This window comes from Annulohypoxylon maeteangense (assembly GCF_022496945.1).
Source record: "Annulohypoxylon maeteangense strain CBS 123835 unplaced genomic scaffold GGS22scaffold_9, whole genome shotgun sequence".
NCBI lineage: Eukaryota > Fungi > Ascomycota > Sordariomycetes > Xylariales > Hypoxylaceae > Annulohypoxylon > Annulohypoxylon maeteangense.
Window position 1 is genome coordinate 1,202,894 of NW_025953256.1, and position 25,533 is coordinate 1,228,426.

The window sequence follows — 25,533 nt, forward strand, 5'->3', positions numbered from 1 at the left end:
TAAAAAAAAATAAAAAAAGTAAGATTTTAATGTTAAAATTATTTAACCGCGCGATTTTTAATAATTTAAATTTTTCGTTCGTATCGTTATTATTATTATTTTTTTTATTTTAAAAATCCTTTTTTTTTTATTTATTAAATAAATTATTCGTTCTTTCCGAACGGAATATATTTAACGGTATTTTTTATTTTTTTTTTTACCGCGAAATTATTTCGTAACGTTTATTTCGTTAATAATTAATACGATTTCGTTTAATTAATTTATAAAATTAACACGTTTCGTAATAATATTAAAAATGTTATTTTTTTCCGCGGTTAATTCGAATATTTTAATTATAAATAAACTTTATTAAGTTTAAAATATTTAAAACGTATTATAATAAAAAATTATTTAAATAAAATAAGTAAATAAAAATTCGCAGGAAATGTCGTATATATTTTATAATTTTTAATTATAATATAATTTTTATATTTTATAAAAATATCGAACGTGAAAATATAAAACGTATAATATTAATTCGTATTTATTATTAATATTTTTTAAAAAAATAAATAATTTAATTATATCGAATATATAACGTACGTTAAATTAAAAATATATGTCGTTATATAAATCGTTTAATAATCGTATTAAGGAATTTTTAAACGAATATTTATTTATATTATTTATTAAAAATTAATTTCGAATAAATTTAAAAATAATATAAACGTATTAATTCTCGTAAAATGTTTAAGTTATTTAATAACATTTATTACGAAAATTAATCGCGTTCGTAATCATTTTAAGTATTAAATTAATTTTATATATAAAAATAAAAAAAATTTCAAATTCACGCTAAATATTAAAAAAACTATCGTAAAAAAATATTTAATAATTAAAATTAAATGTAACGAAATATTTATTTATTAAATAATATAATTAATTAATAATTATTTATAAATTATTTAATAATATAATATAAATTTATTATTTTTAAAATAATTTAAAACGAAAAAATAGTAAATATTTTTCCGAAAAATTTTATCGAGAAAACGAAGTATACGAAACGTATTTTTATCGGTAATTTTAATTAAATACGAAACATTAAAATTATCGCCGTTATAAAACCATTTATTATTAATTAATATATAATATAAAAAGTAAATTAAATTATAATTAATATTACCGTCGTTTATAATAAAAAAGTATAATAATAATATATAATTTTTTAAATATTTAAAATGGTAAATTTTAATTATAAAAAAATTAATCGAAATAATAATAATAAAATTAAAAGATTATAATATAATTAAAAGTAAAATCGTAAATAAAAAACGTTTTTTAAATTATATTATAATAATTTTACATTAATAATAAACGTAATGTAAAAATAAAAAAAATATTTAAATAAAAATAAATAAAAATTATTAATAATATTAAATAAAATAAATAAATAATTTATTTAAATATTAAATAATTACATGTTAATTAATTATTTAAATATTTAATAATAAAATTAAATGATTTTATATATATAAAAATTATAATAATATTAATAATAAAATTTTAAAGTTTTTACTTACGTAATTTAAGTTTATTTTTACGTATAAATTATAATTCGGAATTTCGTATTATAATTTATATTATTTATAATAAAAAATGGGAATTTTTTTTTTTATTTTTATTTAAATTTTCGTTTTATAAAAGTAAAAATAATTTATAATTTATTTAATACGTTTAATTTTACGTTTAAAATTTATAGTTTTTAATAAATTTTTTTAACTTTTAAAAAAGTTTTTTTTTTATATTATTTTAATAAATGTAAATAACGGAATATATTTAATAATCGTTAATTATAATAAAAGTATTTTATTAACGTAAAAGAAGTTTTTTTAATCGATTATTAATAAACATTAAAAAATTTCTAAGATTTCTTTTTAATTTTTTTCTTAAACGAAGTTTCTTTTTTTTAAACTTTAAAAATTTTATTAAATAAATTTTAAAAATGTTTAATATATTATATAATTTTTTATATAAATAGTTTTTATAAGTATTTTTTTTTTAATTATAATTAAAAACGTTATATGGTTTATAATAACTTAATTTATATTAACGATAAAAAAAATTATTATTTAATTTATAATTATAAGTAATATTCGTATTATAATAAATATATACATTAAAATGCATTTATATTTTATTATATTATTTAATATAATTGTTTTTTTTACGAAATAAAATGTAATAATATTTTTTAACATTTATAATATTTTTACTTTTTCGAATTATATAATAATTATAAATAATATAATTTAATTCGATATATTATATTAATATATTTTTAAGTAACTTATCCTTTTTATTCGTTACGAATAAATGTGGATTTTATTTATACGTATTTTTTCGTATAATATTATTAACGAGTATATATTAATTACGATTTTAAAAAAAATAAAAATTAATTTAATTACGTTTTTTAATATTATAATTTCACGTAATATTATATATATAATAATAAAATCGAAATAAATTAAATGATTTTATATATTTTTAAAAATTATAATTTTTAAAAATGTTTAAAATATTTATTAAAAATTGAAATTAATTAAAACTATATTCGTTAATATTAATAAAAATAATATTAATATTATAATGCGTTATTATTATTAACCGAACGGTTAATAATTTACTTTTATTTATAATATTTATAATAAAAATATAACGTTTATAAAAATGCGAAACCGTTTAATAAATCGCTTAAAAAACATATAAAAAATTATTTATAATATTTTAAATGTTAAAAATAAATTTTAATTAAAAATTATTACGTATACGTTTTTTAATATTATAAATATAAAGAATATTTTTTTTATAATGTCGTTAATTTAATTCGTATTTTTAAGTAATATTTACGTAAAAATTATAACGATTTTAAATTATATACGATTTATAAAAAATTATAAATAAAAAACGCGTTTTCGTTTCATTTTTACGAATAATATTTTTAAAAGTTTTATTTATTTTACACTTACGTAAACACGGTCGATATTTTTAATTAACATATATTATAATTTTATAACTTAAATTAATATTTAAATTATAAAGTTTTATAATTATTATTATATTTTTAATTTTATTAAATTTAAAGTTATTTTTATTAATAATATTTTTTTTACTTTACTTTATTAATAAAATTATTAAATTATATTTATAAAAGTTATAATTTTAATATTTTTTAATAATCGTTATTATTATTATTTTTTATATTTTTATCCGATTTAATTAAATAATTTTTTAAATAACGTTTTTAATAATTTTTTAATAAATTTATAATTTTATTAAAGGTTTTTATTTCCCGTATATAATAAAGTAAAATTAATAATAACGAACTTTATAAAGTTTTAAACGAAAATTAAAAAATATTAAATATATTAAAAAAAGTAAAAAATAATTATTATATTATAACGGAATTAAATAATATAAAAAATAACGTATTTTATAACGAAACACGTTTTAAAAAAAAAACGGTTTTATTTAACCGTAATAGTAAAAAATATCCATTTAAAGTAAAAACGGTATAAAAAAAAATATTAATAAATCACGGTAAATAAACCCGACCTTAATAAAAAAGCTTAATGCAAAAAAAAAAGCCGATATTTTACCTTTTCTTCGGGAAATTTTACGTAAAATAAAAGCCCGTAAAATTATTTATTTTATTTATGTAATTAATTTTATAAAAAAAATGGTTAATAAAAATATTCTTTTTAAGTTTTTTAAACTTATACGGGTAATTAAAATAAACGTTAATTATAAAGAATTTTTTTAAATTAATAATATAAATAAATTTATTAAAATTATTAAATTTAATTAATTAAATAATTAATATAATTATTATATAAACGTTTTAATATTATTTAAAAAATTAAGTTTAATTTTTATAATTAAAAAACTCGATTCGATTAAAGAAAATTACATTAAAACGTAAGTAAATTTTAACGAAATTATTTAAATTTTATAATATTAAAGTTTATTTAACGATAAAAAGTTTCGTTATAAACTTAATATATAAATAAAACGAAACCGAAATATTATAAAAAGTTATAGTTTTTTTCTTAATTTATTATATTTTTTAATAATAAACGGTACTTTAAAAAAGTTATTAAATTTAATTAAAACCGAAAATTAATAATATTTAAAATAATTTTACGATTTTTTAAAATAACACGAAGTTTAATAATAAACGTTTAAAAAGTTTTTATTTTTTTTTATAAAAAGGAAATTTTATAATTTCGGCTTTAAAATTTTAAATATTAACGTATTAAAAAGTTATAATTTAAAAAAGCTTTTAAGTTTAATTATAAAAAAATAATATTATTTATTTCGTACGAAAATTAATATAATATATTATTAATATTTTCGATATTTTTTTTCGCATATAAATTATCGTATAATTAATTAAAATTATTTAAATTATTATCGTTAATATATATAATTATATAACGAGTTATACGTATTTAATGAAAAATATTACAAATATTATTATATAATATTACGCGTAAAAAACTACTTTTCGTATATTCCGCGCGAGTAATATAATAACTTTAAAACGGGGAAAAATATTAAAAATATTAATAAAATATTACGTAAAAAGAAAAAAAAATAAATAAAATAATTTTTAATTAATTATTAATTTATTATAAATTATTTAACTTTTTTTTTTTAATTAATAAATGTTAAAAACTTATTTAACTTTTATTTAAGTAAATATTTATTCGTAAAAAAATGTTTATTTAAATTTATTTATTATTTTATTTAATATTATTATTTAAATTTAATTTTATGTTATTATATTATTATTTTTTTATTAATATTAATATATTTTATTCGTATTATATTATTTTTTTATATTATTAAACGTAATTATTATTATTATAAAATTATAACTTTATATATTTATAATAATTATTACCGTTTTTTTTATAAGTTTTTTATAATTTTTTAATTTAATTTAGTTATAATTTAATCGATTTTTTCTTTTAATAAAAAAATTAATTAAAAAAAATTTATTATATTTTAAAATATTATAATTTACGATTATAAGTTTAAAAAATTATAATGGTTTATTTTATAAAGTTAAAAATAAATTTATTCGTGAATATAAATCGAAAAAATTAAAATAAAATCCCGTTTATTCGAATGATATTATTAAACGACCGCGTAATTAAATTATAATCTTTATATAAAAATATAAATAAATAAATAAATTAATAATAAAATATAAATATATTATTTACTTACGAAAAAATTACACGAGTTTTAAAATTATTAAAACGAGTTTTAATATTAATAAAACGAGTTTCGATATTAATAAAACGAGTTTCGATATTATTAAAACGATTTTTAATAACGTCGAATCGATTTTTAATAATATTAAAACGATTCGAAATGCGGCGAAATTCGTTTATAAAAAAATTAATATTATTATATAAAATAAAATAAAATAAAATTACTTTTAATGTTTTAAAAAATTTTTAAAAGTTATTAATTTTAATTAATGAAAAATATATTAAAGAATTTAATAAATTTTTAAAATATATTAAGCATTTTATTTAATATTTTTATAAAGTTTAATTAAAGATTAATATTTTGAAAACGAAAAATTTTCATAATAAAAATCGATAATTTAAATAAATAATAAACGGGTATTTATTTAAGTTTAAAAAAAAATATTTTAAGGAAAAAAGTTAAAAATTAAATAAAAAACGGGGTTATATATTTATATATATAAATATATAAGTACGTAAATATTTACGTAGGATTTTTTCGTAAAATTTTTTTAATTATTTAAAAAAGTTTTAATTTAAGATCGGAACGGAATATATGTTTTTTCGGTATACGTAGTTTTAATTTAATTTAATTTTATTATATTTATTAATTATATCGTTTTTAAATAATTAATATTATTAAATTAATTCGTAATATAATTTAAAAATTTTTTAAACTTTTTTATGCCGTTTTCGGTATCGTTTCACGTTATAAATATTAATAATACGATATAAATTATCGTATTAATAATTCGAATATATTATTTCGTTTATTTCGAAAGTTTTTTTTTATTATTAGTTTTTTTAACGGTAAATAACGACGGCGTTAATTATAATTTAACGTATATTACTTATTATATATTAATTAATAATTTATAATTTTATAATAAAAATAACGATTTTTTATGTTTTTATTTAATTAAGTTTATTTTTAAAAATACGATATATGTTATTTATTTTATTAATAATATTTTACGGAAAAAAAAATATTATTTATTTATTTCCGATTATTTCGAAAGTTAATATTATTACGTTTTTATTTAATTATTTAACGATTATTATTATAACGATTATTAATATATTTATTTATATTTATAAATAAATATTTTATTACGTTTAATTTTAATTATTAAGTTTTTTTTTATAATAATTTATTTAAAATATAACGTTTATTCGATATTTATAATATTTTATCGTATAAATTATTAATAATGCCGAAAATTCCTTGAAATATTATTATTTTTTATAACGAATATTATTAAATTACATAATTATTTATTATAATTAAACATTTATATATAATTTTTATCGTTATTAATTAATGGTTTATTATAAATAAAATATTTCGATATTTATTAAATATCGTAAACGAAATTATAAAATTAATGGATAATTTAAGTAATAATATTTTAATTCGAAAAAATGTTTATTATATATTAAATTAAATAAAACTTATTATAGTTTTAAAATATATTAATAAATAATATAAAATGATATTATATTTATTATATTCGCGAATTCGTTATTTTTTTAAATAAAATATTTTATATTAAAACCGTAAATATTAAAATTTATATAATATATTTCGTAAGTTTTTATTCGTTTATTTTATTTAGTTTATTTTTTAAAAATATACTTTACGGTTTTTTTTAAATAAACGTGATAATTTTTAATTTTACGTATAAAAGTTTATAACTTTTAAATTTTTTCTTAATATTATGTTTAAAATTATCGAATCGTTATTCGAAATTAATAAATTAACGTTAATTTTTTTTAAACATTCGAATAAATGTTTTCGTAATAAACCACGTGATAAAAATTATCGTTAAGTTTATTTAATTAAAAAAAGAAATATAATATATTTAATTAACGAAAAAAAAAGTTTAAATAAACATTATAATAAAAGTAATATTAATAATAATAACGGTATTAAAAATGTTAATAAAAAATATTCCCGGCGTTATAAACTTACGCGGATATATAATTTAAATAAATTCGTATTTTTAACGTTATCGTTTTTAAATTTTAATTTTAACGATAATAATGTAAATAATAAACATTTAAGTAGTAATTTTATAACGAAGTTTTTTAAAATTTATTATATTATTTTTAAAAAGCCGTAGTTTTTAAATGTTTAATACCGGTATTAATTTTAATATATACGGTTAATAAAATGTTTAAATATTATTAATTTCGATATATTAATTTAATATAAAAAAAATATAAATATAAGTATAAATATAAATATAAAAAAAAAAGTTAAAATATTAAAAAACGTGTTAATTATTTAGTTAAATATTTAATAAGTAATAAGTTAAAAAATATAAAAAAAAAAAAAAATATTTTATATAATTTTTATATAACTTAAAAAATTTCTTTTTTTATCGTAATTTAATTTTAAATTTCTTTTAATATAATAATTATTATATATTTTTTTATAATTAATAAGTTTTATAATATTATTTAAATATTATAATATAAATATTTTAAAATTATTATAATATTTAAATTTATTAAATATTATATATTAAGTTTTTTAAATTATTTTAAGTAACTTTAACTTACGTATATTATAAAAGTTATAAAATAAGAATAAAAAGTTTTAATTAATCGAAAAAATAATATAAAAAAAAATATAATAACTTTTATAACGTACGTAAATTAAGGTTATTTAAAATAAAAATATTTAATAATTTTATTAAAACTTTATGAATTATTAAAAATTTAACGTATTTTAATTAATTATTAAATTTATTTTTTAATAAATTAAATTACATTTATTAAAAATTTTTTAATAAAAAAATATTTAACGGTGTTTTTAATTATTAAAGTTTATTTTTAATAAACGATTATTAATAATTTAAACTTTAATAAAACGGTTATTTTTAAATAGTTCGAATTAATTTAATTTTTTATAATATACTTTTATTATATAATTCGCATTTTCCATTTTTATATATTATATTTATATTATAATTATATTTAATGTGCGATATTTTAAAATTATTCGGTATTTAATATAAAAATATTAAAAATAAATTAAAAAAATAGAAATAAAGTTATATTATTTAAACTTTAAATCGAAATAAAATAATATATATTTTTATAATATAATTCGCACGTTTTATTTTTATATAATTTCCATTAAGATATAATATTATAACATTATTACGATAATTATAAACGTAAAACTTAACTTTTCGTATTAATTTCGAAATAAAAATTTTATATAATTTAATAAATAAGTTTTAATTATAATTAAAATATTTATTTTATATTATTATTATTTTAAAATAAATTTATTATAATACTTATACCGTTTTTAAAAGTAAGTTTAAAATTTTAAATAACTTATATTATTAAAAAAAAAAAAATATAATAATTATTTAAAATGCGGTAAATATTATTAAAATAATTAAAAATTAACGGTTAATTTAATCGTTTACTATTACCATTATAATTATTATTATTAATAACGTTTTTTACCGGTACCGAAAAAACGTTTACCGAATTATTAAATATTTTAACGTTATTAAATTTCGAAAGATTTTAATATTTAAATTAATTAAGTTATATTTTTAATTCGATTAAATATTAACGCGTATTAATTAATAAATTTATTATTTTTAATATAAATAAGTTTTATTAAATAAAATAATTACGTGAATATATTATAATATAAAAAGATTTTATTTTAAACGTAAATTTATTATAACTACGTATTCCCGACAAATCGTATATCGTGTTTTAAATTTTCGAAAAATAATAATATATAATATTAAACTTTACTTTTTTATTATTTCGTTATTAACATTATTATAAAGTATAAAAATATTTTTAATAATTAAACTTTTTTTAAATAATTTATTATATAAAACGTTAAATTATAAAATAAACACGTTAATTAAAAAGTCGGAAAAATAAAAATAAAAATTTTTAAAAGTTTAATTAAAACGGTACGTTTTTTAATATATATAATTTATTATTAATATTTAATTTATTAATAATATTTAAGTTATTTTTATTAAGTGATAAAATAAAAATAAACGCGAAATAATAAAAAGTTTTAAATTATTAAAAACATTTTATTTAAATTAACGTAAATAATGAAAATAATAAATTAAATGTTTTTTCGATTAAATAATTTTAAAATTAGAATTATTTAAATAATATTAATAAAACCAAGTTAATTATTATTTTATAAATTTAAATAAAAATTAAGGATTATTTATATTAAATTTATTTTTATCGTTTTTTAATTATAAAAATAAAATAAATAACATTTATATCGAATATTAAATTTAAATTTAATAATATTTTTAAAACTTTTAATAAAAATTTAAACATTTTACTTTTTAAAATTTATATCGCGTATTTCGAAATAGTAAAGTTTTTTTCTATTAAGTTATATTTTATATAATAATTATATTCGTAAATATATATGGTAATTACTTATTTATTATTTTTTTTTTTATCCGTGGTATTTTTTTTTATTAATTAAAATTATTAATTTTATTATTAAGTAATTTAATAATTATAAATAATTTATTTAATTTAAACTTATAATTTATAATTTTTCCCACGTTAATTATAAATTATTTTAACGATTTTAATAATAAACGATATTAATTAAAATTCCGTTAATTAATAATTTTAAAAAGTTTTATATAAATAAATTACGAATTTAATTTTAAATGTTTACTTTATTATAATATTTAAAAATTTTTTTTATGTTTTTTAATCGAATATATTACGTTTTTTAATGGTATATATACTTGAAAAAATATAATTAATAATATAATTTAATTAAATTAAAAATTTTAATAAAGTTTATTACTTAAATATTTCTTTAAATGAAAAACGATGATGGTTTATTTTATTATATGTTTTAATATTCGTAAACGTATTATTAATTTATATGTTTAATTAATATAATATTAAAATTAAAGGTATAATTAATTTATTTCTTATTTTTTAAGATAATATTTTTTTATTCACGATTTTTAAATTCGTATTTTTATATTATTAAACGGGTTAAATTACCGTTTTTTAAACGTTTAAACATAATAATAAACTTATGTTAAATTTTTTCGTTTATTTTATTAATATTACCGTTATAAATTATTTTTTAAAAAAATAATATAAATATTACTTATTAACCGGTTTATTTTATATAAATTTTAATTTATAACATTTTTATAATATAAAATAATAAGTTATTTTTATATAAATTAATAATAACCGTTGTAAAAAATTAATATTAATATATTATTAAATTTTTTACTAAAAAACTTATTAACGTTAAAAAATTATTATTAATTAATATGTTATATAAAAAAAAAAAGCGAATAATAACGTAAATTTAATAAAGTTTTAAATTATTTAATTTTTTCGGGTAATGCGTTTATTTTTAAAAAACACGTAAATATGTTTATAAATTATTAAAAAATTAACGATTAATTTTTTTTTTAAAATAAACGTTAATTAAATGGTTTTTTAATTTTTAAAATATTAAGTTAATATATTTATATATTTATCGTATAAATTATAATTATTAAATATTTTTAAAATTAAAAAAGTTATATTTATTATTTATATAAATTTATAAACATTATTTTAAATATAATTTATTTTAATCGTTTATTTTTAAATAAAATTTATTAACGTATTTTTATTAAAATTATAAGATTTAAATGTTATTATTTAATAAAACATAAAGTAAATAATAGTTAATTTTTTTTTTATAATATTTAAATTATACTTTTTATACGTTTATTTTAAATTAATAATAATGGCGATTTTTTACATGTCGATTTAATAAGGTTATATTATAAAATATATTTTATTAAAAACGTTAAAAAGGATTTTAATTATAATATTAATAAAACGCGCGTAAATTATAGAAAAGTCGTTTTAAAAAAATATAACTTTATAATAATAAATAAAGTAAAAAAATAAAGTATAAAATATTTAAAATAATATTATAAAGTAAAGTGTTAATAAGTTTTAAGTTTTTTTTAATGTTAAAAAAAAATTACTTATATTTATTTATTTAAATAAGTATTTACCGGTAAGTAAATACCGAAAAAAATAAACGAAAAAAATAATTAAAACGTTACGATTTTTTATTCCGAGTTTAATATAACGGTTATTATATTTAATTAATTAAGTAAATAGTTTAAAAGTATTTTTTAAGTAAATTATATAACGTATATTTAATAATATTAATAAAATATTATTTTTTATATTTTTTTTATAATTAATAATAAATGAGTTATATATTTAAAATAAAATTAACATTTAAAACATTTAAACGACGGAGTATTTTTATTAAATAATTTTAAATATTAAGTATTTTTAGTTTATAAACGAGAAATTAAATTTTACGAACGTAATATGTTATTTAATTTTAAAAGGTTTAAATTTCGAAAAAAATTAATTATAAGAAAAAAATGTTAAAGAATTTTTTAAAGTTATAACGTAAATATCGAAAAAATTAATAAAACCGATGTTATATATAATTAAATATTTATTATACTTATTTAATAAATATTTAAATAATAGTAAAATAAATAAATGTTAAAAGTTTTACTTAATATCGAAATAAAGTATATATTTTATCGTTTTTTATTTTTTTTAATAAATAAGTTATTATTTTTTATTCCGGGTTTATTAATTTTATATATATTCGTTTTTTTTATATAAGTAAATATTATTTATATAAAAATATTATATAAATGATTATTTATTTATTTATTTAAATAAATAAGTAAATATTTATTTAATATTTTTAAGTTTTTAATATTTTAACCGGTGAAATTAATTTTTTTAATTAAGTTTTATATATAATATAAGTAATATTTTTATTTTTAACTTTATATTAATATTTAAATTTAAAATATAAATTTAGTTAAAAAACGTTTCGTATAAAATTAATGTTATTATAAGTTATTTTTATTTATAACGCGATTTAAACGTTTTATTAATTTTATTTTTACGCGTTATAATTAAAATTTTTATGCGATATTAAAATATTTACGCGGGACTTTACGGTTTTAAACTTATTATTATATTTAACCGTTTACGTTTATTACTTAATTAAATTAATTTTTTTTATCGTATTATTTTATTAAATAAATATTTAATATCGTTTATTATTAATATTTAATTAAATTAAGAAAAAAATTAAATTAAAAACGTACCGGTTTATATATTTATTTAAGTATATTTATAAATGTAATTTTTCGTTTTTTTTATTTATTAATTAAGTATTTATTTTTAAGTAAATATATCGAAAGATTTTAAATTTATTATGTTACGTGTATTTTTTATTTTTTTTTAATAAAGTTAAAAATATCCGGAATTTTTATTATATTTATCATTAAATCGTTTTTAAAAATAATAAATTAAAATTAAGTTAATTTAACATTAAATATTTATTTTTAAAAACGAAAAGTTAATATTATTAAACGATATAATAAATTTATTAATTTAAAAAACGAATTAAAAGTTTTAATTAATAATTATTTAAATTTTAATTAACATTAAGTGAAATTTTTTAATTAAAATTTAACGAAAAAAGATTATTTTTTTATTTTATTTATGTTATTTATTTATAATGCATTTATTAACGATAATAATAATTAATTAAAAGTAATAATTAACGCCGATTTAATTAATTATATTACTTAAATTTTAATAAAAATTAAAAAAATATTTATTAATAAAATTATTATATTAATAATTTAAAACTTAAACGTACGTACGAATTTTTTTTATTTAATGTTATTAATGTATTAAAATTAATTATAATTATAACTTAAAATTAAATGAACTTTTTTTTTAAATAATTAAATTTATAATTAAAAACGTCGATATCGAAAATTAAAATTATTATAATATTAATCGTTAGTTAATAATTATAAAAATAAATTTATATTAATTTTTTATAATTATAAATATATTTTTTAATAAATTTTAATTATTTACGTTATAATAATTAACACCGTTTTATTTTTAAAACGTATTTATACGAGTTATAAAATAAATTAAAGTTTTTTCCGATATTATATCGTTTTATTTAATTATTTAAATGATATTTATACGGGATATTATTATAATAATAATGGTAATAAATGTTCGCATCGGTTTAATACGCGTTAATTTTTTCGATAATATAATAATTATTTTAATAATAATAAATTTAAGTAAATAAATTCGAATAACCGGCGTATTTAAATTTATTTTTACTTTATTTTTATTTTAACCGGTATTTAATAATAACATTAAAAATATTTAATAATAATAATATTTATTTAATATTATTTATAAAAAAATTATTAATTTAAAAGCTTAATTAAATGTTATTATAAATAAAATTAAAGATTTTAAATAATAAAAGTTAATTATAACTTTTTAAAAAATAATGCTTAATATATATAAATTATTTTATTTTATTTATACATTTTTATAATAACGGTTTATTTTAAAAAAAATAATAATTTAATTAATATATAAAAATTAATAAAAAGTTTATTAATTTTTAAACTTTTTTTATTTATTATTTTCGTTATAATAATAAATAAAATTATAAATAATTTTATTTTATTATTTTAATAATATCGCATTTTAATAATGTAGTTTAAATTCGAACGTTCGTTATTTAATTAATTAAAAATTTATCGATAAGCTCGAATAATTAACGTAAATATAAAACTTTATATATAAAATAATTATAAATTAATATATTAATTTCCTTTAATTTTTTTTTTATTTTTTAATTTAAATAATTTCTTTTATTTTTTTAAATTTAATGTAATTTATTAAATAAGTTAATTAAAAGCTTTATAATTAAATAAAATAAAATGTATAAAAATTAACGTTTATTTAATAAAAATATAAAAGGAAATATAATATTTAAAAAAAATTTAATTTTAAAAAATTATATAATACCGTAAATATATTAATTTAAATTAGGGAAATCTTTTAATATTTCGCTTAAACGTTATAATAAAAAATAAAGTTATTTTTAAAGTAATTATTTTTTTTAATATAATTTTTATTTAAAAGTTTCGATTATTAAGTAATACGATTTAATTAATAATTAATTAAATTAATAATTATAAGTTAATAATTATTAATTAACATAATATATTATATATTTTAAGTATTTAATTTTATAAATTACACGAAATTAAAATAAAATAAAAATGTATATATATAATAAAATCGAATATAAAAATATTAAAAATATATATTTTTATATAAAAATTTAAGTATAAAAGAAAATATTTTTTTAATAATTATACCGTTTATTTCGTTTATCGATTTAATACGTTTAATAATAAAAAGTTATATAATATTTTTTTATATATAATTTCGAAAGTTACTTTTTATAATAATAAAAATTTCATTTAAACGTGAATTTTTAATAATTTAAATATTTATATTTTAATTATTAAGTATAAATTTAAAAATATATTATAAAAAGTTAAAACGTTTAATTATTAAATTCATTTTTTAATATATAAGTTTAAAAACTTAATATAATTTTTTTTATATATTTTATTTAAAAATTAAAATGTTATTAAAATTATACGAACGGAAAATTTTTTTTATATAAATTTTAATAAATTTAATTTATTAAGCGTAAAAAAACCATTATTTTATAATAATAAAAAATTAATTTATATTAAATTTTATTATATGTATATAATAATATTAATTTTTTTAAAATATAATAAGTTTTATGTTTAATAATTATATAAATGGTTATTTTTTTAATTTAAAATAAAAACTTAAAGAATTTTTTTAGTTAATAAATCGATGTAAATAATCGATTAACGATAAACTTATTAATATTATTTTTAATATTAACGAAAGCGTTTTATTAACGAATAAAATATTTTTTATATATATTATAAAAAGTTTAAGGGTTTTAATATTACGATATAAATCGAAAAATTATTTTATTACGTATTTAAAAGCCGGTTTTTTTAATAAAAATATAATTTTTTATAAAAATAAGTAATATATAGTTTAAAACTTTTATAATTATATACGTTTTAAGTTTAACTTATAATTTATTTTTAATTTTATTATAAAAAATAAAAATAAAGAAAAATTTACTCACGCGTTTATTGAAATTATCCGGGAAATAAAAAACTATAATAATATATTAATTAATTTATATTTAATATATTTTTTTTACGTAATGAATCGATATAAATTCACGTATATATATTATTATAATATAATATTTACATCGAGTTTATTCGGTATAATCGTTATAAAAATATACGTTTTAACCGGAAAACTTATCGTTATTAAAATAATAGTTATAAATAAAAAACGAAATTTAATTTTTATTATAAAAAACGAATTAAATGTTAATATTAATGTAAAATATTTATTTAACATTATTTTTATATTAAGTTTATGGTATTTTCACGATAATTTTATAATATATAATAATTATAATAAATTATAACGCGGTATAATTTAAATAATTATGCCGTTAATTTATTTAAATTTTTTTCGTTTTATATAAGTAAAAAAATATTATAATAATAACGAATTACGATTAAAGCTTTTTTATAATACGTTACGTGAAATTAATAGTTTATATTTAAAAAGTTATATTTATAAAAATATTATTAGAAAAAATGTTATAATTTTTTTAAATTCGAGGAAGCGTTATTTTTAAAAAATGTTAATTAACAATTTCGAAAAAGTTATAAAATATATAAAAAAAATATTATTCGAAAAAACTTTTAGTTTTTATTATTCGGTTATTTTTAAAATTAAAAACGGTAAATAATATAATAAAAAAGTTAATATATAATTTTTAAGGATTTTATATATATATTTTTTAAATAAAATGTAATATAAAAATTAAGGTTTATTAATTTAAATAATTAATATTCGCATTTTAAATATAAAAAAATTTATAAAAAAAAAGGTTAAAAATGAAAAGAAAATTTATAAATAAAAATCGGATTATATTTTAAAATTATTTAAAATGAATTTTAAAAAAAAGTATTTTATTTAAAAAGCCATGCGTTATTTATTTTAATAAAAGTTTAATATCGCGTAAAATGCGTGTTTTAATTTAATTCGGGTTATTTTTTTATATATATTATAATGATTTTTTAAAATTATAAATAAATATTTAATATTTATATTTAAAAAAATATTTAACTTAATTTAAATATTATTACGTATAAATAATTATTATTTAAATTACGATTATATGTATATTTAATTATATTTAACGTAACTTAATATTAATAATAATTATTATTAATTAAATAAAGTTTAATTAATATTATATTTTAAAACGAAATATAAATATAATAATAAAACGTGGTATTATTAATTATTTTAAGTGGTTTTAATTTACGTACGTTATAAAAATTATTATATTTTTTTTTTACATACTTTTTTCGATTAATTAAAACTTTTTATCTTTATTTTATAACTTTTATAATACGCATTTTTTTTATAATTTTATATATTTATATAAAAAAAACCTCGCATTTTAATTAACTTTAACTTAAAATATTATTATTTTTTTTCGTATTATATTTTATAATGTAAATATTAATTTATTATGTTTTTTTTATATAATCGTTACTAATTTAATTATTAATTTTATTATTTATTTTATTAAAATAAAATTAAAATTTACTTTTAATCCGTTCGTATTTTTTTTAATTAATGTACGTAATATTAACATTTTTTTTATTTTTAATGTTTATTATTTTTCGTATTTCGATTTATATAAAATATTATTACGTTTTTTTACTTTAAATAACGGGAATTATTATTATATTTTTATTTATAACGTTTATTATATTATAACTAAAAATATTTAATTAAAAAATAATATTTTATTTTATAATTATTTATTTACGTTACGAAATTTTTTAATTTTTTTAATTAATATATTTAAAAACGGTATATTACGTGAAAAAACGTATTATTTTTATGTTCGTACGAATTCGTTTAATAAGTTATTTATTTATTATTTTTTATTATATATTATTAATATTAATATATTACGTATAAATTCGTATTTTATTATTATTAAATTTTAACATTAAGTTTTTTTTTATAATTATATACCATTTTTATAAACTTTAAATATTTTTCTTATTTTAATGTCGAAAATACTTTTATTAACGAAAAGTTTTATTAATACCATTTATATTTAAAACGAGTTTTACCGGGTTATTTAAACACGTTATTATAACGAGCGTATTTATATTATTTTTAAAGCCGAATTAAATTAATTTATTAATAATTAAATAAATTAATATTTATCGAATTTAAAGAATTTTCTTAAAATAAATAATATTAATAATATGTTATTTTTTTATTTTAATGTTTATAAAATATTCGATTTAAAAAAACTTATTATTATTTTTAAAAAATAAAAAAATAATTATAAGTTATTATTACACGTATTTTATTTATAATTTTAATATTTTTTCGAATAAAACGATTTATATTATAACCGGTTATTATAATTAATTATTAATATTAAGTTCGAGTTTTTTTTTATTCGATTTATATAATCGTTATTTAATAATATAATATTAAAAATTTTTAAATTTAATCGTTTATATATTAAAATTTTTATTCGTTAATTAAAGATTTTTAATTAATTAAACTTAATTATTTAAAATAACGGGATTTTAATTTAATTTCGTACTTTTTAAAATAACGTTTAAAAACCCGTTAAAAATAACGAAACGGCTGGTTTTTTAAGTAAAAAACGTTCGAAATTTACCCGTAATAAAAATATTTATTAATTTTATTTTATTTTTAAAAAGCGTATAATAAATTTTCTTAACGATAAAAAATATAATTTACGTATTTTAAAAATCGAGGATAATTTATATAACGAAAATAATAATAATAATAATAAAAAACTTTATAAAAAGCGTAAATTAAAACGTATTATTAATTTATCGTATTAAAACTTTATTTTTAATTTATTATTATTAATTATTAATATCGTTAATAACGATCGTTTTAATAAGTTAAAAAATATTAAAACGAAAATTAAGTTAAATTTTAATAATAAAAATATTAAATTAATAATTTTTTTTAAATACGAAAAATAATATTATATAAATAATAATATTTAAACTTTTATACGCGTTATTATATATAAATTAACTTTATATTTAATAAATTACTTTTTTTTTTTAATTAATAATTTTGCTTCGTATAATTAAACATTATTAAGTTAAAAATAATTTATTAATTATTTTTATTTAAGTTTTTTTATTAATATTTTTAAGTTTAAATATGCGAAATTTTTTATTTTTATTAATTTTATTTACTTTATTTTTAATTATTCGATTTTAAATATTTTTAACGTATAATAAATTATTTATTTAATTTAAATTATTAATTATATTTAATTTATTATTTATAATTAATTTCTTATTTATATTTCCCGGTTTTTTATTTTTAATATTTATTTTTAATAAAAAATATAAACGTTTATACGATTAAATCGAAATATTTTCGTAATTATTAATATCGTTATTAAAGTTATTTTAATTATATATATTATTAAAATAATTATTATAATAAATAAAGTTAAATGTATTTTAAAAAGTATTAATATTATATTTATTTTTATTATTATTTTATTCGTTTAAATAAAAACGTTTTATTTTAATTAATTTATTAATATAGTTTTTATTTCGTGGTTAAAAATAATTATTTATAAAATTTTTTTAAACTTTTTTAATTTTATTATTTTTTTAAATTTTAAATATATTAAAATATATTATTTTATTTACGTTTAATTTTTTAAAAATTAACATAATTTATTTAATAAAAATTAATTACGTAAATTAAGTGAAAAAATATTTTCGAAATAATTTTTTAAATGAAAAAAACGGTTTATTATAATAATATATAATTAATTTTAAGTTATTATTAGTTAATTTATTTAAAATTATAAACGTATAAAAACGTAAACGAAGTTAACGGTTATTTTAAGCATTTAATTTAAAGAAAAAAACAAAATTATTATAATTAAAAAATTAATAAATATTTTTGCGAAAAAGTAAAAAATTAAAATAATTATTAAGTAAATCGTTTTATAAAAATTTTTCGATTATAACGTAATTACGTATATAATTTTTTTTAAATTATATTTTATTTAAAGTTAATTTTAAAATAATATAATAAAACTTTAACTTATAAATTACCCCGTTAAAATAATAATATTTATTATATAATATTATAATAAAAAAAAACGTATATAATTTAAATTATTTTATTTTTATTTTATTCGGTTCGTTAATATTAAAAAAAAAAACTTTAATAAATATTTTAAATATTTTTTTAAGAAACGATTAATTTATAAAATTTAAATAAAAAAAATATTATTTTATAATAAAATATTAATACGAAAAACGATAAAAATATTAATATATTTATTATTAAATATAATATATTTTTAATTTAATTTAAAATATAAAAGTAATATTTATTATTTTATAATATATTATTATTAAATATTTCCACGGTAAATTTATTTACGTTTATAAATTTCGATATAAATGGTTTATTTTTTTAATTTTATTTTTTATTTTCGATTTATACGTTATAAATTATAATATAATAAACATAATATAAAAAAAAATAATAAAGTTTTTTATTAATAACTTATAAATTTATTAATAAATTTAAATATAAATAATTTAAATAATAAACGTTAATATATCGGAATAAATTTTTAATTTTATCGTTTTATAAAAATAATTAAAATATAAAAAAACCGTAAACGTTTATTTTTTTTTAATTTAATAACGATATTTTCTTAATAATTTAATAATAATATTTTATAATAATATTATTATAAAACTTAAAATTAAAAATAATTAAAATTATTTAAATATTTAAATAAATAAATAAATAACGAAAAATAAAAAATAATATTAAACTAAACCCGATAATTAATGTTTATTAAATAAAATTTACGCCTTTATCGATAAATTATTATAAATAATATTATTTGTAACATGAATTGTATTTCTTTTTTATATATTCATATTATAAAGCCTGTTACATACATAAGTTAAAATGATTTGGCGGGATGGCGGATTTTCGAACTATCGACCTCCGTCACTGGATTTACTGGATTACTGGTCTGGAACTTCACTCCACCACCTAATCCATCTACCCATCGCTGTCCACCCTTCCACATCCACCACATCCACTGTCAGCCATGTGCTACATAGTACGTTCGTGATAGCACTTAAGCCATGCTCTGTGTGTTGCATGAGATCTGACTGAAGGGTTGTCGGTTGCCGTAAGCTGTCTTTCTGTCTTTCAGCTTTTTAATTCCAGTCCTTTCTGTTTAAACCTGTTTAACCTTACTTACCTTACGTACTCACCTAAAAAATCGGAATATTTTTTGGTCTTGGTCCTAATCCATCCCTCCATCCTATTTCCATTCCTTCCATGTTCTTATCTTTCTTTACCTAAACTGCCCAGTGCTTGTTTTGTCCATCCGAATTGTTTATCATCCGAAGATCTCCACATCGCGATTCGCCAACGAGACATGCTGCAGCAACATACAGCACGCTAGATCTGCAGCCGAAGGCATACCATACATTCCTTACAGCATCCCCTCCAAGGCTCCATCGAAACATCGCCCAGCTCTCCTCGTCATTTGTCTTTGGTCAGTTGCCAGAGTTGAAGCTAAATTCGGATACTGTCTTCCCTCATCCAGTTGAACTATCTTTGTCTTAGTCTCAGAGAAAAACATCATTTTCATATGTCCCACAGCTAGTTTTAATACGCCTCCTTCGTTGGCAGCGAAGACCTCGCATATCTTTCTAGCGATGGAACCCCCCTCGCAAGATAGCAGTAGCTCTACTGCGCCTCCCTCGCCAACTGATACGCGACAACAACCCATTCGACGCGAAGTTAGAGAAGCTAGAAACGTGGAGTTGGCCCCAGAAAGTTATCAGTCTAGTGAGACCGTGCGGAGAAGAACGGAACAGTCCTATGGTAGGTTACCGTGATCTAAATATCTTTTCCCTCCACATAGCCGTGTCCCTAAACTTAATCCCCGACCCTCGTGGGAATCGATCGATGTCATACCAAGCCCCTCTAGCGTAGACTTTGACTAACCTGACTCTATGGCCAGGAACTCTTCAAACACCGCCGCCTGCGACCAGCAGCGCGCAATATTTGGGTGAATCCACTGCTCACGACCGATCGCATTCAAGAACTGGAACCCAACAACCCCGTTCCCCCTTACTCGGTCCGGACCGTGGCCGACAGCGTCCTAGAAAGCCCGCTATGCCACGCAGAGCCTCGTCGAACACGCTAGCTCCTCATCGCGGTGAGGTGTTCTCAACGGACGACGACGTGAACGAGGTGGAGACCACTCCTGTTGCACGATCAACACCCTTCTCTCCCATACAAGCCTACAGTGGTGAGCCGGCAAGACCACCTTCTACACTGAGACGACGCAGCATGGTCCCACCCGCTTTATCCCGAGTACACTCGAGCCGTAGTGCCGGTCCCGACGAGGAAGGTATCGATGAGATGTTAGAAGAGGAAGAGGAAGAGGACGATGAAATACATCTACCATCACAGCCGCATGAAGATACTGCATCGCAAGATGGACCTCCCGACGACTCTAGTGTTATTGGAGACGAAGACGATGATGTTAGCGATGCCGAGAGTTTCACCTTGAAGGACCGTCAACAAGCCATCAACGAGACGCACCCGTTTGGTATCAGGATTTGGAAACCTGCGTTATACAAGAAAGATCGATCAGTTCAAAAGACTGCTGAGGGTGATATTCATTCATCTCCTGGAGGTCGGGTTAGTAGTTGGTTGCTATTCTTTAACATCATATGGACATTGGCATTTGGTTGGTGGATGGCCTTGTTTGCCGCCCTTGGCGCGGGAGCCTGCTTCATCTTCGCGGCAGCTCCTAGTGGGAGAGAATACGGTCGCGTGTTATGGGGTTTGGCCGGTTATCTCTTCTATCCGTTCGGGAAGTTCGTACGACTCGAACAAGATGAAGCATATCTTGATGAGGATCAAGGTGAGGGCCGGAGCATTAGCGAGTATGAACAATGGCAAAGCGGCGACTTGGAATATGGCCGACTATTCTTTGGCCCCGAGCGAAACCGTTCGATCATAGGGCGATCAAGGAGAAGCATAGACTCTGAAGCTAGCGAGACAGATAGCCTCCTTCCACGTTCACGACGCTACGAACACTCGATTGACCCCGGACGAAGGCTAAAGAGACGTCTTTTCGGCCGAGGACAATGGAATATTGGTCGAATTATCTTCTTCATCTTCTTCTGGGGTCTCATCACGCCTTCCCTAATCATCACTTCCGCCATCTGCTGGTTTCTAGTCTTCTGGATTCCGATGGGCAAAGTTACAAACCTCCTCTTCGATCACCTTAGAAGGCATCCGTTGGCTTTATCTTTCGAGTCTGACATCAGTATTGCTAGGACTTCCGACGGCCCGCATTCGTCTATCCTTCTTTGCACGTACAGAGCCGTTGGTCCCAAGTATTGGAAATATACTATCGATGGTACAAACATCTTCCTCATCAACCTCATGGCCGTCGTTATTTTCGTCATCTTTGACTGGCTCGTGCTTGATACTATCCTCCATATTGACAACTTCATAACCTCTCCTGGCTTCTTGTTCGTGGCAGGCTTGTTCTCTATTATCCCTCTGGCGTACTTCATCGGCCAGGCTGTCGCATCTATTTCCGCCCAGTCTTCCATGGGCCTAGGTGCAGCTATCAATGCCTTCTTTTCGACGATTGTTGAGGTCTTCCTCTACTGTGTTGCGCTCAAGGATGGCAAGGGCCAGCTAGTCGAAGGCAGCATCATCGGGAGCATATTTGCTGGTATCCTCTTCCTGCCTGGATTGTCTATGTGTTTCGGTGCGATCAAACGCAAGACTCAGCGCTTCAATGCCCGATCTGCTGGTGTCACCTCAACTATGCTTATCTTTGCTACTGTTGCTGCGTTTGGACCAACACTTTTCTACCAAATATATGGCACTCACGAACTTCGATGTCAGAGCTGCACCGATTTCATGTGGAACGGGGAACGAGACTGTCGCCGTTGCTACTATTCTCAAGTCCCAGCACTCGATGACCGTTTCTATATCGAGGCAGTGCGCCCATTCTGCTATGCGGCTGCCATCTGTCTTTTCCTCTCATATGTGATCGGTTTGTGGTTTACCCTTAGAACACATGCCGCTGTTATTTGGAACACCGAGATCGATGAGAAGAAGCATGAGGAAATCCAGCACCATGCGCCACGGATGTCTGAGGTACGGAATCTTGCAGACTCAACAGGTACCGATATTCGAGACAGCAATTTATATAAACGCATTTTGGGTCAATCATTAAAACAAGTCGGACTAGACGAGGGTCGCCATTCGCGTCAGCCATCGGAGGGGTTTCCGATAAATGGCGGTGTTCAGACACCACACAAAGTTCCCCCGAAGGACGAGATAGCCCCAGATAGCATCAGTTCAAATGTTCATATTCCCGGCTTTTCCGATGCACAGAATAGCAGCCTTGTTCGTAGCGTCACTGAGGTGGCCGCCACAGCAGCAGCTATTGCGGCCCGCGATGCTCGAGGAGGGTCACGTCGTTTCTCCAGCCAACCATCAAACGCAGGAGCCAGCACTTCGGCAGCGCGTCCTACTCCTATTCGCTCGTCCACTTTTCCTATTGATCCGGAGGAAGTTGGTGAGCACTCCCAAGCTGCTCAAGGTGGAGGGCATGATGCGCCAAACTGGAGCCGGACGAAGAGTTCAGTCATTCTGATGGGTGCTACTGTTCTCTATGCAATCGTCGCCGAGATCTTGGTGGACACAGTAGATGTTGTCTTGGACAATTATGCAATCGACCCGAAATTCCTCGGTATTACATTATTCGCTCTGGTACCCAATACCACCGAATTTTTGGTAAGCAACAATCATTCAGATTTATTATAGACTTGTGACTAATTTTTCTACAGAACGCTATTTCTTTCGCCATGAATGGCAACATTGCGTTGTCAATGGAGATCGGTTCAGCATACGCCCTACAAGTCTGCCTTCTCCAGATCCCCGCTCTAGTTTTCTTCTCGGCAGTATATCCTCTGCAGCCAACAGGCGACACAGATCCCACGCACTGGACCTTCAGTCTCCTATTTCCACAGTGGGACATGGTCACTGTTATCTTGTGTGTGTTCCTGCTAAGCTATATGTACGGCGAAGGGAAGAGCAACTACTTCAAGGGCAGCATTCTAATCCTAACGTATTTGGTCGTTGTGATTGGATTCTACTTCTCTAGCTACACAGACGCTAAGATGGGCCAGGCGGGTGTGAGCCGATTCGACACCCTTGGACCAAACGGCGTCTGGCAGAGCTATAAAACGATTGGGCAGGGAACCGGCGGACGAGCATATGAGGCGGGTGTGGATTTTTAAAAGCTTGTCGCAACTTGGTTTGACGAGCTTTCTCCTTTTTTTGTAACATGGCCGCGATCGGTTCGCGGGTATCCAGATCGCGATTTTTGACTCTACGTAATTGTGATATCCCTACCTAGTTACCCCTTCTTCCTTTTTTTTTTGCTCATGTTACGGTCACTGCATAATTAGGTGTCAGATAAATGTCGGAGTACGGATGTTCTTGTCGGTCGTCTCGGTCCCTTGGTACGAGGTTTTTTCGAATCGGGGCTGGTTTTGACGACTGCTTTCTCTAGTCTACGGGCATTTGGGCATGGCGAGGCGAGGCGAGGCGGAATGGGTATATAAGATTAACATCCTTAATAGATCCTATATTGTATGAAAATGATAATGGCTTGGGTTTGAATGTATTTGTGTACATGATTTGGCTTGCGGATTAGGTGACTTGATTATGCTGTACTCTGTATAATTAGTATTTATGAGTGCTTCGCCATTACAGGTTGAACTGGAGTTTGTGATATGATATCAATGGTAATGGCATAGACACCATATCAGCTTGTTTCCTAACACGATAATAAAAATATGGTGGCGTACGAATACTTGGGTTTTGTTGGTAAGGCGCTAGCACATTCACTGCCGAACAGAGTGTCGTTGGCACCCATGATATTCTTAACTTGTGCGGATTTCGTGGGATTCCAGGATATGTGTATTTTGGTATACATAGGATTTATACAGAAAACCAGATTAGAAGA

At 18.6% G+C, this 25,533-nt stretch overlaps 1 protein-coding gene across 1 annotated transcript; it reads left to right on the top strand.

Moving 5' to 3' along the window:
• Positions 1 to 21,082: 21,082 nt before the first annotated feature.
• GGS22DRAFT_147647 (Sodium/calcium exchanger protein-domain-containing protein) lies at positions 21,083 to 24,976 on the top strand. Its single transcript, XM_047958954.1, has 3 exons — positions 21,083 to 21,347; positions 21,487 to 24,296; positions 24,350 to 24,976. The coding sequence occupies exons 1-3, from the start codon at positions 21,179 to 21,181 to the stop codon at positions 24,800 to 24,802; spliced, it is 3,432 nt and encodes a 1,143-aa protein (XP_047818691.1). The 5' UTR covers positions 21,083 to 21,178; the 3' UTR covers positions 24,803 to 24,976.
• Positions 24,977 to 25,533: the final 557 nt, after the last annotated feature.